The 13,289-nt window shown below is 42.2% G+C and overlaps 1 protein-coding gene across 3 annotated transcripts in view; it reads left to right on the top strand.

The window, feature by feature from the left end:
• Nucleotides 1–13,289, top strand: part of TRAF3IP1 (TRAF3 interacting protein 1) — a 60,802-nt gene that overhangs the window by 27,897 nt on the left and 19,616 nt on the right. For all 3 annotated transcript variants that reach the window (XM_045558657.1, XM_045558659.1, XM_045558658.1), the window contains 3 exons: nt 2,553–2,679; nt 4,172–4,208; nt 7,114–7,190. In XM_045558657.1, coding sequence (XP_045414613.1) covers nt 2,553–2,679; nt 4,172–4,208; nt 7,114–7,190 — 241 coding nt within the window. The remainder of the gene's footprint in view (nt 1–2,552; nt 2,680–4,171; nt 4,209–7,113; nt 7,191–13,289) is intronic.

Raw genomic sequence — 13,289 nt, 5'->3', positions numbered from 1 at the left:
ACTGCACAGGACAGCACCACCTCTGCAAGGATGATGGGACCACACGCCCCTAGAGCCCAGGTGAAGGACCCGGCCAAGGGAAGTAGGGCTTGACTGCAGGGCAGCATCAGGCATGTGTGGGCGTAAAGAGAGGGGAGTCACAGTGGCTGTGGCCCTTGTTCTCCAGCTGTGATCAGCCGCACAGGGGCAGGCACGGCTGGTGCAGAGCTGGGTTGAACAGGGCTGGCTGGGGTTGGGCCAAGCCAGATGTTGTCAGAGAGAGAGAGAAGAGGAAGGGAGTTGGAATGTGCAGAAGAGCCATGGCCATGACCGATGGTGGGATTTATGCTGGTAAGGGAAGAGAGGACCCCATGGGGTGAAGGACGTGTGAAAAGGTCATGGGGGTTGGCTGGGTGCGGTGGCTCACGCCTGTAGTCCTAGCACTCTGGGAGGCTGAGGCGGTTGGATTGTTTGAGCTCAGGAGTTTGAGACCAGCCTGAGCAAGAGTGAGACCCTGTCTCTACTAAAAAAAAAAAAAATAGAAAGAAATTAGCTAGACAGCCAAAAATATATAGAAAAAATTAGCTGGGCATGGTGGTACATGCCTGTAGTCCCAGCTACTCGGAGGCTGAGGCAGGAGGATCGCTTGAGCCCAGGATTTTGAGGTTGCTGTGAGCTAGGCTGATGCCATGGCACTCTAGCCTAGGCAATAGACTGAGACTCTGCCTCAAAAAAAAAAAAAAAAAAAAAAAAAAAAAAAAGGTCATGGGATTAAGAGGCTGGAGGTGTCAAAGGATCACTGGAGTTGGTTCCTAGGAGGTATGGACTGGAAAAATGGAGGTGGTGGTCAGAGAGTGGGGATTGTGCTTAGATATGAGATCAGGAGCTTGCAGTTAGTGGTGGTGACAGGTGTGACCCTGGGAGTGGGTGGCAAATAATAGAGGTGGGGTCATTGCAGGAGAGTTCAGGGATCTGAGGCCAGGGTTTGGGAAGGATCATTGCTCAGTAATGGAAACCAAGACTTGAGGCAGGGGCAGCGTTGGTGTGAGTGGCGGTAGGGGCAGGGGTTGACAGCTGAAGGCAGCAGTGATGGCAACATGACATTCAGAGTTGGCAGCTTTGGGGGAGAATGATGTGGAAGCCACAGTCAGCACAAGGAAATACTGACCCTCCCTCTGGGTCTGTGACTGGCGGCCAGTGGTGGGGGTGGGGGTGACAGGGCAAGAGCAGTGGCAGCTAAGCGGTGCAGGGGGCAGTGAACTTGGGGCAGGGCGAGGGTGGAGCACATAGTAGGGAGTCAGGGGGCAGGGAGGGCAGGACGTGGGCCACAGTGGGTGTGTGGAGGGAGTTTGAGAGCCAAGGGGATTGGAGCCCCAGGGCTTCCTGGGGTACTGACGTAGCAGGGAGGAGGGATGAGGTGAGGTCAGTCCTGGTGGAGCCAAGACATATGGTTGTTGAGGTCAGAGTGCACCACAGGTGGAGTTGAGGATGTTTGGGGAGGTGGGTGTTATTTTAAGAGCTTGTTCCCAAGTGTATGGATTCCCTCTGGACCTTGTGTATTGCACTGAAGCAAGGAAGAGGTTTGGTGTGTGTCTACATGTGTGGTGTGTACATCTGTGTACCTGTGTGTGCACACATACTACAGAGTGATAGTGGGGCAGGGGGCAGGGTTTTGTTGAAGCATGGTCATGTTAAGTTGTATAGGGCAGGAACCAAGGCAGGAGTAGCCGATGGGAAGCCCACAGAGTGTTTGGGTCTGTGGGCTTGTGGCTAAGGCCCAGTGCAGTAGAAATGAGTCCTGAGGCAGAGGACGCTGACAGTGGTCTGGGTGGGGGGCCTATAGATGGGACAGTTCCAGCAGGGGGCTCTGGAGGGCATGAGAGAGCCCTTGGATGAAGGTGGTCACCAGGGAGGACAAGGTCAGGGGCTGCGGGGCCAGCCTACCGAACAGTGACTCGCCCAGAATGGTGACAGGTCTGGGTAGCAGTGGCATGCATACTTGGGGTGCTGGGCAGGGCATAGGGCAGCAGCCGAGACTAGGAGTCAAATGAGGGGCCTCAAGCCGGCTGTGTGTAGAGAGGTCTGGGGGCAGCTCTGGCTGTTGGGCCCCCAATGCAACTGCCTGCTCGAGGTTTGCAACTTGGGAGAGGAGCCCCCTCCAGGTGGAGGGCGGCAGGGAAAGGGCTGACTTCACAGAGAACCAGGGTCAGCAGAGGAGGGGCCCAAGGCCTTTGTTAACAGAGGGCACAGGGAGGCTGTGGGGGCAGGGGGCCGAGTGTGGACTAGGAGGTCCCAGTGGCACAGGGAGGGCAGTTGGGTGGGGGGGAGGGTGGGAGTCTGGCATCTCGGGTACAGGGCAAGGCTCACGGGGACCCAGGCCTGGAGGGCTTCCTTGAGGACAGTTTCCATACAGTTCATCTCAGCTGCAGCTTGTATTTTGTGATGCTGTTCTAGAGATGATTAGTGGTTAAATTCCTCTCAGACAACCCTGACATAGTTCCAGATGCATAGGACTGATGAAAACTTGTGACTGACAGAACATTTCTAATTTAATCTAATTTCTTTTTATTTAGGACAGGGAGTGGTAAAACCGTGTCAAATGTGATGATTATAGATTCACAGAATTCTGACCATGAAGAGGATGATCAGTTTGTGGTGGAAACGGCCCCTCAGATCTCTGACATGTCAGAAATTGAAATGGTTAGTTAACTGAAGCAGGATGTTTTTTAATAATTATATTTTATCTGCATTGGAATTATTAGGTTATTAAATATGAATACTGATTTCGAATCAAAAGTTTAGTTTATTACATCTCAAATAAGAAGCAGTACAATTAATCAAAGTATGCATCTAAACTGTCAACACAGTTTTGCCATCTTAATGGTAGCTTGCTTATGCCAGCAGCGAAGAAGCCTGAAGAGTGGCGATTAAATCGCAAAGGGCGTTTTCCACAGTTCATTGATAGTTGAATGTTTTTCCTTGCAAGAAGTGGTCCAAAGCCTGAAAGAAGTGGCAGTCAGTTGGTGCAAGGTCTAGTGAATCTGGTGGATGACAGTTTCCAAGTCCAGCCTCTGTAATTTGAGCAGCATTGTATGTGCAACATGTGGTCGAGCGTTGTCTTGCAAGAGGATTGGCCGGTCTCTAATGACCAGTCTTGGCTGCTTAATGGCAGGCATCCTCATCATTTCATCCAGTTGGCTGCAGTAGACATCCACTGTAATCAACTGCCCAGGTTTCATGAAGCTATAGAGGATAATGCCAGCACTGGACCACCAAAGAGACACCATTAGCTTTTTCTGGTGAATATTCGGTTTTGGACTGTGTTTCATCTTTATCCAGCCATTGTGCCAAATGCTTGACATTGTCAAAAAGAATCCATTTTTCCTCACATGTAACAATACAATGTAGAAATGATTCGCCTTTATGTTGTGACAGCAAAGAAAGGCAAGCTTCGAGATGATTTCTCTTCTGACGCTCATTTGATTCATGCTGAACCTATTTCTCCAGCTTCTTTACCTTGCCGATCTTCAAGTGGTCCAATATTGTTGGAATAGTAACGTCAAACCTTGCTGCTAATTCACACTTAGGTTGAGATGGATTCGCTTCCACTACATACAGCTTTCAGCTCATCATTATCCACCTTGGTGTCAGGTCGCCTACGTGGCTTATTTTCAAGGTTAAAATCACAAGAACGGAACTTCTCAAATCATCGACATACTCTGCATTCATTGGCCACATCCTTCCCAAACACTCTGCCGATATTTCAAGCTGTCTGCCAAGCGCAGGTTGCACGACGAAACTCAGATTCGAAAATAACATGAACTTTTGACTTATCCATGGTTTCACAAAAATTCCTCTAAAAAAAACCTGTGAAAGATCATCACAAGGGGCAAACCATACATTTGAAAGAACAAGGATGTACTTTCACAATAAAAATAAAACAAGAAGTGTCAAAGTGAAATGTCAGGGATAAAACTGTCAACCTTAGTACTTAAGGAATTTGGACATTTCATACTTGACCTAATAATACTTTAGCTTGTAGATTTATGTAGACAAAAATTTCCTCTAATTTTTCAGTTAGTTTTTTACCTTCTTTAATTTTGTCATTCCTTTTTTGAGATCTACAAAAGCATGATTTGGGGAATGTAACAAACCTGAATCTTCTCTTTTTCCTCCTTCCTTTCCTGCACAGGTACCAGCAGTGGAATTAGAAGAAGAGGAGAAGCATGGTGAGTCCTGGGGGTGAGTGTGTGTGCGTGTGTGTGTGTGTGCTTGGGAAGGATCCAGTATAAGAGACTTTTGTGTGCCAGGTTCAGGTTCGGGGTCAGAGTAGCAGCAGGTCGCACCCTGCGGGTGTGGGCTCCTCCTGTGTGGATGCTGAGGGCTGCTGCTGCCTGTCTTTGGAGGACTCGGAGGACACTGCAGGACACTGGAGATTCACTGTGAGCTGTCACGCACACGACTTCTTTTCTTAACCATAAAATCAGATGGTGGAAGTAGATGACCTTGGAGATAAGATCCTTCCCAAGTCCAGGTCTGTAGTACTGTTTGTTCTCTTCCCAAGTGCAGTGTTTTCTTTTATCTAGAACATTTACAAAGTTGAGAGAGTAGCCTGATGGACTCCCTTGTGCCCCTCACACAGCTTCTGCAGCGATCAGCTCCTCTTGTTTTACTGAGCTTGTACCTGTGTAACCCCTCCCCCCCCCGACTGTTTTCAAATCCCGGAGACCCAGAACATCATTTCATCTGGAAATATGTTGTATATATCTCTAAAAGATGAGGATTCTTTTTTTAAAAAAAACTATAATTCCATTTTTGTATATAGAAGAACTTAATAATTCCTTAATATCATCAAATACCTGGTTTTTCCAGTTGTCTTGTATATTTTTTCTAGTTTGTTTGAGTCAGGATCCATGTAAGCTCCCTGCACTGCAATTCGTTGATCTAACTGTTAAATCTCTCTTAATCTGTAACCCCGTCCACTTGTGATGTGTTTGGCGAAGAAGCTGGCTGGGTTGTCCTTCAGAATTTCTCACAAAACCCCATAGTGTGTTGCTATTGTTCTAGGAGACTGGGTTGGATTCAGGGTTTGGGGGCAAGAATACCTTATAGATGATTTTCATTATTCATAATGTCTGGTTGACTCTTGGCTTGTGATGTTAGGCCAGGTTTGTTTTTTCACTAAGGGTTGCAGAATGGTGATACTGGCATCTCATCTTCCCTTCTGAATTCTCTAGCTAGAGAACTCAGTAGTACAACCCCCCTGGGGTTGGACTGACCTGAGGCACAGCTCCTACAGAAGAGACAGGCTAAATGCTTTTTCCTGTGTTGATCCGTTTCCATAATAGTGACTTTTTGTTTTTTGAGATGGGGGTCTCACATTATAGTGACTTTGTTTCCTGGCACCCATGAAAGGTAACTAATGAGGGCCTTTTGGTTTTAGGGATTATTTCTGGTGTCTATACAAAGTCATGAATTTTTAACATATATTATGTGTTTCATTTCATTCTATCTCAGTTTTTTTTTTTTTAACCGATGTTTAAATTGCCCAGTATTTGACCAGTGGGAGCCTATTCCACTTATCTTCTGGGAGCCTTTTTGACACATCCCGGAAGACTTTGTAGCTTCCTTGTTTTCTGATATGACAAGATGGTTCAGGCTCATTTTGTATATGTCCTGGCCCATGTCTGCTGTTTCTCCAAGCAGCCTGGCTCCTGCTGCTTCTGGGTTGGTCCTTGTTTCTAGATGCTTTTATGGCATAAAGCAGGAATATGCATTTTTTAAAAATAAGAATACATATCGTGAGTTCATATTAATATTTCTAATTCAGATTTGGGATTATAGGGCTTTGTTTTTACACGTGCCTCTCTTCCATATCATGCCCCAAATCCCAGCTCTCAGCAACATCAGCTGTTTGGCTGCTTAATCCTACAATACGTACACGGCGATTTTAGAACACTGCCACTACTTACTAACGACAATAGGATTACTGAAAATATTTTAGGTTTTTTTTTGGTAGGTCCATTTGTCTCTTTATTCTTAGAGTATGTCCCATTAAGGGTGTACAATCAATTACTCTTTTTAAAGTCATGAAATAATTCTTCTCCATTAGCATATGATTGCCAGTTTGATAATAAGTTTATTTTTGCTTTCAATTTTTAGGCATTAATGTTTTTAATTTTTTATGTAAGATAGTCACATAGTTTTAAGGTCCAGTGTACGAAACAAGGTATAATCAGAGATGTGGAGCTTTGATCCTGGTCTCCACCCTCTGTGCTCCCTCCCCCGTGGGTAACAGTAGAAAATATGGTTCATGCTTCCATTCAAAAAAATAAGTAAATGAGTGTGTGTGTGTTTATCAATATCTATACTTGTCTTCCTCTTGCTTTTGTTAGCTTGACAGTATATGCTGGCATTCATTCCATAACAATTTAGAGAAATCGTCTTCATTCCTCTTCATAGCTGCACGGTCCTCCACCGTGTGGATCTGCCGTAATTTATTCAGTCAGTCTCATATTGATGCATCCTTGGGTAAAACAATACTTAAAAAATGATTTTTCATATGATATTTACCCCATATGAAAGAAATGGAATACCCTTGCCCTAATATAAAAGTAGTATTAGTATTTAGAAGCAATTCATAATTGTCATATGTTTGTAATAGACGGTTATATTTTTGGATATTAATCTATATTCCTTCTTAGTCTTTGAAAATAAAATAGAAAATCTATTTTATTTATTTTTGTAGAGATGGGGTCTTTTGTAAAGACAGCTATGTTGCCCAGGCTGGTCTCAAAATCATGGCCTCAAGAATCCTCCTGCCTTGGCCTCCCAAAGTGCTGGGATTATAGGCATGAGCCACTGTGCCCGGGCAGAAAACAAATTTTACTTCTAAAGTTTTTTACTTTTCAAGGAGCTGATTTCCTTTAAACACCTTGAAATTTTATAATTTCCACCACCAGCTATTGTATCACTCTATTGTAGACTATCTTTAAACAAATAAAGATTAAACTATTTTCAGTGTTGAAAGAAATAGGATAAGGCCTTAGTATTTCTTCCACCCTCCTACCCATTTAGAATAGTTTCTTGGGGCAGAGAATAAACTTTTAATGTAAAACCACTGATTTTCAACAGGTGGACTTGTGAAAAAAATTTTGGAGACTAAGAAAGATTATGAGAAATTGCAGCAGTCACCCAAGCCTGGAGAGAAGGTAATGGAATGATTTCTGTAAACACTGACATTTCAGCAGTCTGTTTCACACATTTACTTTAAAAATTAGAAGCATCTTTCAAATCAGTAATGTCTGCTTACATGTTGAAATGCCGGCCGGGCGCGGTGGCTCACGCCTGTAATCCTAGCTCTGGGAGGCCGAGGCAGGTGGATCGCTCAAGGTCAGGAGTTCGAGACCAGCCTGAGCAAGAGTGAGACCCCGTCTCTACTAAAAAAATAGAAAGAAATTATCTGGCCAACTAAAAAATATATATACAAAAAAATTAGCCGGGCATGGTGGCTCATGCCTGTAGTCCCAGCTACTAGGGAGGCTGAGGCAGTAGGATCGCTTAAGCCCAGGAGTTTGAGGTTGCTGTGAGCTAGGCTGATGCCACGGCACTCACTCTAGCCCGGGCAAGAAAGTGACACTCTGTCTCAAAAAAAAAAAAAAAAAAAAAAAGAAATGCCATTCCTCCCCGGCCCAGTTGAGAGGGTAGAAACTGTGGGGCTCTTTCTCTGTGGGCTGCTTCCCTGGACCACATCCAGCCCTGTGCTGGGTGGGCAGCAGCTCCCTTGAGGAGCTCAGGAGCCGAGAGCCAGAGACCTGCTCTGCTCAGGCTCCGTGGCTCTCCCCTTCGGGCCTTGCCAGTCCTTTCCCTCAGGTTTTGTTTGCAGAGGTTGGGGGCTGGCTGCCTGGCCCTGGATGATTGCAAAATAAGAAGCTGGGGGTTTTCATTTCTGGCTTTTAAATGTGTGTTCTATTTGTACCTGAATCCTAGCCGTCCTCCCTGCAGATATGTGATATGGTTTTGTTGGAACCTACAGTCTCCCACCGGCCACTGCCCTTTCTTTGGCCCCATGGCTATCGGGTGAGCACCTGCAGGCTAGAGGGTGCGCCTGCTATGCTGTGGCTAGATTTCTCTTATAGTCGCTTTAAATAGTAAGGATAAATATTTTTTAATAGAAGTTTCTTAGATAGTTAGCTTAATCAGTCAATAATTCCAAAAAGTTTATATCTGGGAGTATGTGCATACATGAACACATACATATATTTTTCCCCAGCTGAATGAATGGTTATTTGTTTTGGATAAGTCTGATTAAAATGCTCTATTCTATCATGAAATAGCCAAGGAGAACTGTACAATTGAGACTAACATCAGAGGGAGCCCTTCTAACAATAATAACTGGAGAACGCAGTTGCCCTGGGCCTTGTGGACAGCACCACTGTTTGCTCTTCTGAAAGCAGAAATGTTTTTCTGTGATCTTGTTATGGAATTTTAATATGTCATAGTCCTTTTTATGCGCACGAGGGATTGTCCTGGTGTCCCTGGCAATGTTTCTAAGCCCCAGTCGAAAACCTTGAGCGTGTCCCTCCAAGCTGTTAGTGTAGGTAACCTTTGAAATGCCCATTGGTTTAAATTTTATAGCTATGTTTTTTATACAAAGCTTACTAGGACCGTGTTTCAAATTTCCCTTAAAAGAGTAAATTTTAGATTGGTAAATCTTTTGACTTTAGAAGATAAAAGGAAACAATGTTCTTGTTTGGTAAACATTTACTGCTTTGAAAAAGTATAGTTAGTGAGTACTTCAAAATCAGGGGTGACATGTATTACAGTTGGGTAGGGAAAAATCAGCAAGTGTCTTTATAATTTCCTTTAGGATACTGATAAACATTAGAATTAAATTTAACTTGGCCTTCTTATAGCAATTTAATTAGATTTTTTTAAATAAAAGAAATAAAAATGCACAGAAAAAGTCAAAGTTTTTTTTTTGGTCACTGCCCCAATCCTGTTCTCCTGAGGGCAACCACCAAGATGAATTTAGCGTGTATCCCTACCTTCACGTGCATGTAGTGTTGTTTTGTGAGTGTTTAATGTTATCTTGTTGATATGATGCAAGTTGCTTTCTTCAGACAACATGTTTCTGAGACTCTCCCTGTTTTGATACTTGTAGATTTAGTTTATTCATTTTAATTGAAGACTTGTAGCCCTTTATTTGTTTATTAATTCCTTTATTGATGGACATTTAGCTTTTTTCCAACCATTTGCTGTTACAAACAGTGTTTCCATGTCTCCTGGCATGCAAGAGCCAGTGTCTCTTCAAGCAAGAATCAGCAAACTTTTTCCATAAAGGGCCAGACAGTAAATATTTTAGGCTTTTTGAGCTATATGGTCTCTGTTGCAACTATGGAACTCTGCTGAGATAGCATGAAAGCAGCCACAACGTAGACATTGTAAATGCATGTGCCTGGCTCTGGTCAATAAAACTTTATTTACAAAACACAGGATCTGGTCTGTGGGCTGTAGATTGTAAACCCCGGTTTCAGAGGCTGTGCCCAGGCTTAGAATTGTAGTGCCAGGGTGTATACAGATCTTCAGTTCCACCAGATATTGCCACTTTACTCCTCAAAGTGGCTGTACCAATTTACTCTCCCAAAGGAATGGACATTCTATTTCCACACATCTGTGGCTTCCACAGTCAAGATGGTGAACGCACCTATCACCCTCAAAAGCGTCCTGTGCCCTTGGTCATTCCTTCCTCCTCCACTCTCCATGCTCCCTTGCCCCCATGTACCGTCTCCTGGCAACCGCTGATCTGCTCTTTGTCACTATGTTTTAGTTTGCATTTCCTGGAATTGGATATAAATTGGATCATATAGTACATATATACGTCTTTTAAAGTTTAACTTATAAATTAGGCACAGTAAGAGATTAAAAGCAATAACTAATAATAAAATAGAACAATTTTGACAGTGTGTCAGCGTCACTACTCTTCGGCTTTGGGGCCATAATTAAGTAAAGTAAGTGTGAACACAAGCACTGCAACACTGCTACAGTCCATCTGATAACCGAGAGGGCCACTGAGTGACTAACAGGCACACAGTGTGTATGGTTTGGATGCGCTGGACTAACGGATGACTCATGCCCTGGGCGGGGCAGCCCAAGATTTCATCATGCTACTCAGAAAGGCATGCAGTTTAAAATTTATGAATTGTTTATCTCCGAAATTTTCCGTTTAATGCTTTCAGACTGCAAGTAACTGAAACTACAGATAAAGGCAGGGACCCCCCCCTGCCTAGGAGTGGGGCTGCTGAGTCATGTGGTAAACGTATGTTTAACTTTTTATGAAACTGCTAAACTGTGTTCCAAAGTATAATACATATGATGGATCTAATCCTTTGTGTCTCATATGTTGTAAATATTTTTCTAATCCATTACTTGTGTCTGACTTTATATCTTTTTATTTAAAAAACTTTTCTATTTTGATATAAAATTTAAACAGCCTTTTTCTTTATACATTGTTTTTAACCTTGTTTGAAAAATCTGTTCTCTCCTGGTTATAAAGGTAGTCTCAATAGTTTTCTTTTAATAATTTTAGTTTCTTCTTCACATTGAGGTCTCTGATTGGTCTGGAATTTATATTTTATGTTGTGTGGTAGATATCTGAACCCTCCTCCTCCCCGCCTTTGTAATGCCACCTCTAGTGAGCCCAGATGTCCTTCTTGGGTGTATTTCTGGGCTCTCCGTTGTGTCCTCCTTGTCTTAGGTACTGTGTTGTTAAGTCTGGGAAAGACTTTCTAAGTGTTCCCCTCTACTCCTCCCCCACTCTCCAGGTTGTCTTGACTATTATTAAATCTTCATGGTTTCATGTAAATTTTAGAATCTGTTTGTGTGGTTCCATGAGAAAGCCTGTTGTGATTTTGATTGGAAATCTTCTCTTGGCTTTTACCACTAACTCTTACTCCATTGCCTTGCCTGACTTTGTATCAAAATGCCTCAAAAGGATTGCATATCTTGCTGTCTGCAATTCTCCTCTTCCCATTCTCTTCTAACCCCATGAGTGCCCTTGTCGAGGTCACCAGACCTCTCAGTTCTATCCAGTGTTTAATTCACAGCCCTCATTTTACTGGAATTACCAGCAGCATTTGGTGCAGCTGGTTCCTCTCTTCTCCTTGATGAGCCTCCTTGTTTGGCTGCTGGGGTGGGTGCTCCTGTGGTGCCCCCACACCCCGTCCTGTGCTTGTTCCTACTCTTTTCACTCTTAGTATTGGAGTCTTAAAGTTGTTAGCGTGTCTCTTCTTTCAAACTAATGTTTTTTATAACAAAGTTGACCTCTTCAGTGGTTATATTTCATTTTTCTATTCCTTCTTCAGGTTATTTTGGTAATTTATATTTGAATCAGTTAGGTTTAGATTTACCTGTGAGCAAAAGAAAGATCTAAAACAATAGTGGCTTAAATGAGGTACAAAGTGTTTTCTCTCAGGGGTCAGAGTTTTGGGGCAGCAGTCCAGGAGGCAGTGACTTCTGCCTCCTCCCTCGCAAGTGTGACCTCTCGTGCTCGTGGCACTTCATGGGACAAGATGGCTGTCCCAGCTCCAGCCTTCAAGATTACATTCCAGCCAGCAAGGAGGAAAAAGGAGGAAGGAGAAGGCATGCCACTCCTTTTCTAGGGTATTTATTGGAAGTTATGACTGACTTTATATGGGCCAGTACTTTGTCACAAAGTAGACTGTAAAATGAAATCTTTATTTCAGGCATCCATTTGCTTAGTTAACAATCGGGGATTCCATTACGACAGGCTAGAACTTGCCAAATTTTCTCCATGCCTGACATGCTCAGAAAATGGTAATATTTGCAAGGCACATGGGCAGATGGAGGAGGCTGCCTGCCTGGCTGGGGGCCGAGGGTTTCTGGAACCAGCACATCTCTCACATGTGGGCCGCACACGGTGGCAGAAGCTCTGCCAAAGCGGAGATCAGAAACGGGGTCGACCAGCTGTCTCTTCCACAGTGTTCTTTCGTTCACATTTTACAGTCGTGGCATAAAGACGTTTGAAGTATACTTTTATGATTTAAAAATATTATATCTGTAGTTCTAGTTCCCCTTTTCTTCCAAAAATTTTGTGTCTTTTTATTCCTTGATGAGACTTTGAAAAACTATTAAAATAATTCTCTAGAAAAGAATCAACTTTAGGTTTTGTAAATATTTATTTTTGTTTTATTATTAATTTCTACTCTTTGTTTTTCCTTGCAATTTCTTTGGATGTTGACTTTTTCTCACCTCTTGAGTAAAACACTTAGCTCATTTATTTTTAGTCTTTGTCATTTTAAACTTAAATATATTTCAGACTATATATCTCCTTTTAAGCATGCTTTATCCTTGACTTCTGCATTCCTTGAATATTAAATTGATACTGAATATTAAAAATTCCCTGAATTTTAATATGAAATACTTTGGTATGATTTCTTCTTTAGCATGTGGGTTATTAGGATTTTTTTTTTTTGCTTTTAAGCATAAAGATTTTTAAAATCTTTTTAATGATAATATCTAATGTAATGGTATTGATTATTTGGAATTGATGAGAATTTTGTTGTGGCCTAGTTTGTGATCAGTTTTTAATACATGTTTCAAAGTGCTTGCAAACATATCTACTTTCTAGATATATTTTGGATCCAGGATTCAGAGTACCCTTTTTGATTTCACAGAGAGGCAAATGTAAGAATATGTCCTCAAAGCATGTGTGGACATATGGTTTCATCATTGGCTCATACATATTAATCATATTAATTGCTTATCTTCTATCTCATTTAAAAATTTAAATAGTAGGTGTTTTCTATGCTCTTTACATAAATCGTGGTGTGCCCTTCCTTAGGTACTCTTTATTTTTGGGGGAGGAAGCATTTTTTCAATGCAAAGGACATACATATTTGTAATCTGGGCATCTCTCCAGCCTGTCTTTGAAGTTGCATTGGAAGAAAAGCCATTTCTTATTGTGCTAATGGACTTGAATAATACATTATAGAATAAATATGTGAATAAGATTGCTTTAAGCATTTTTTCTTCATTATCCTGACTTATTTGCCCTCTTTTCAAGAGGAAATATAAACTTTGTTAATAGTAAGATATTAGCTCCTGCCAGCATTTTTTTTTCTTTCTTCGTTTATGAAGAAGGTTTTGAAAAACACTAACCATGAAGTTTTATTACAGTGTTTCTTATGCTTTAAAAATACTTGCTTTCTAAAGCTTTATAAATGAAGATACTTTAAAGTAATGGCCAACAGTTTTAAACTTCGTTCATTTACTTTGAATTACTGTTTAAA

The sequence above is a fragment of the Lemur catta genome, chromosome 8 (genome assembly GCF_020740605.2).
Source record: "Lemur catta isolate mLemCat1 chromosome 8, mLemCat1.pri, whole genome shotgun sequence".
In the NCBI taxonomy this organism is placed as follows: Eukaryota; Metazoa; Chordata; class Mammalia; order Primates; family Lemuridae; genus Lemur; species Lemur catta.
The sequence above is the reverse complement of the archived record's forward strand: the minus strand, read 5'-3'. Positions and strand labels throughout refer to the sequence as shown.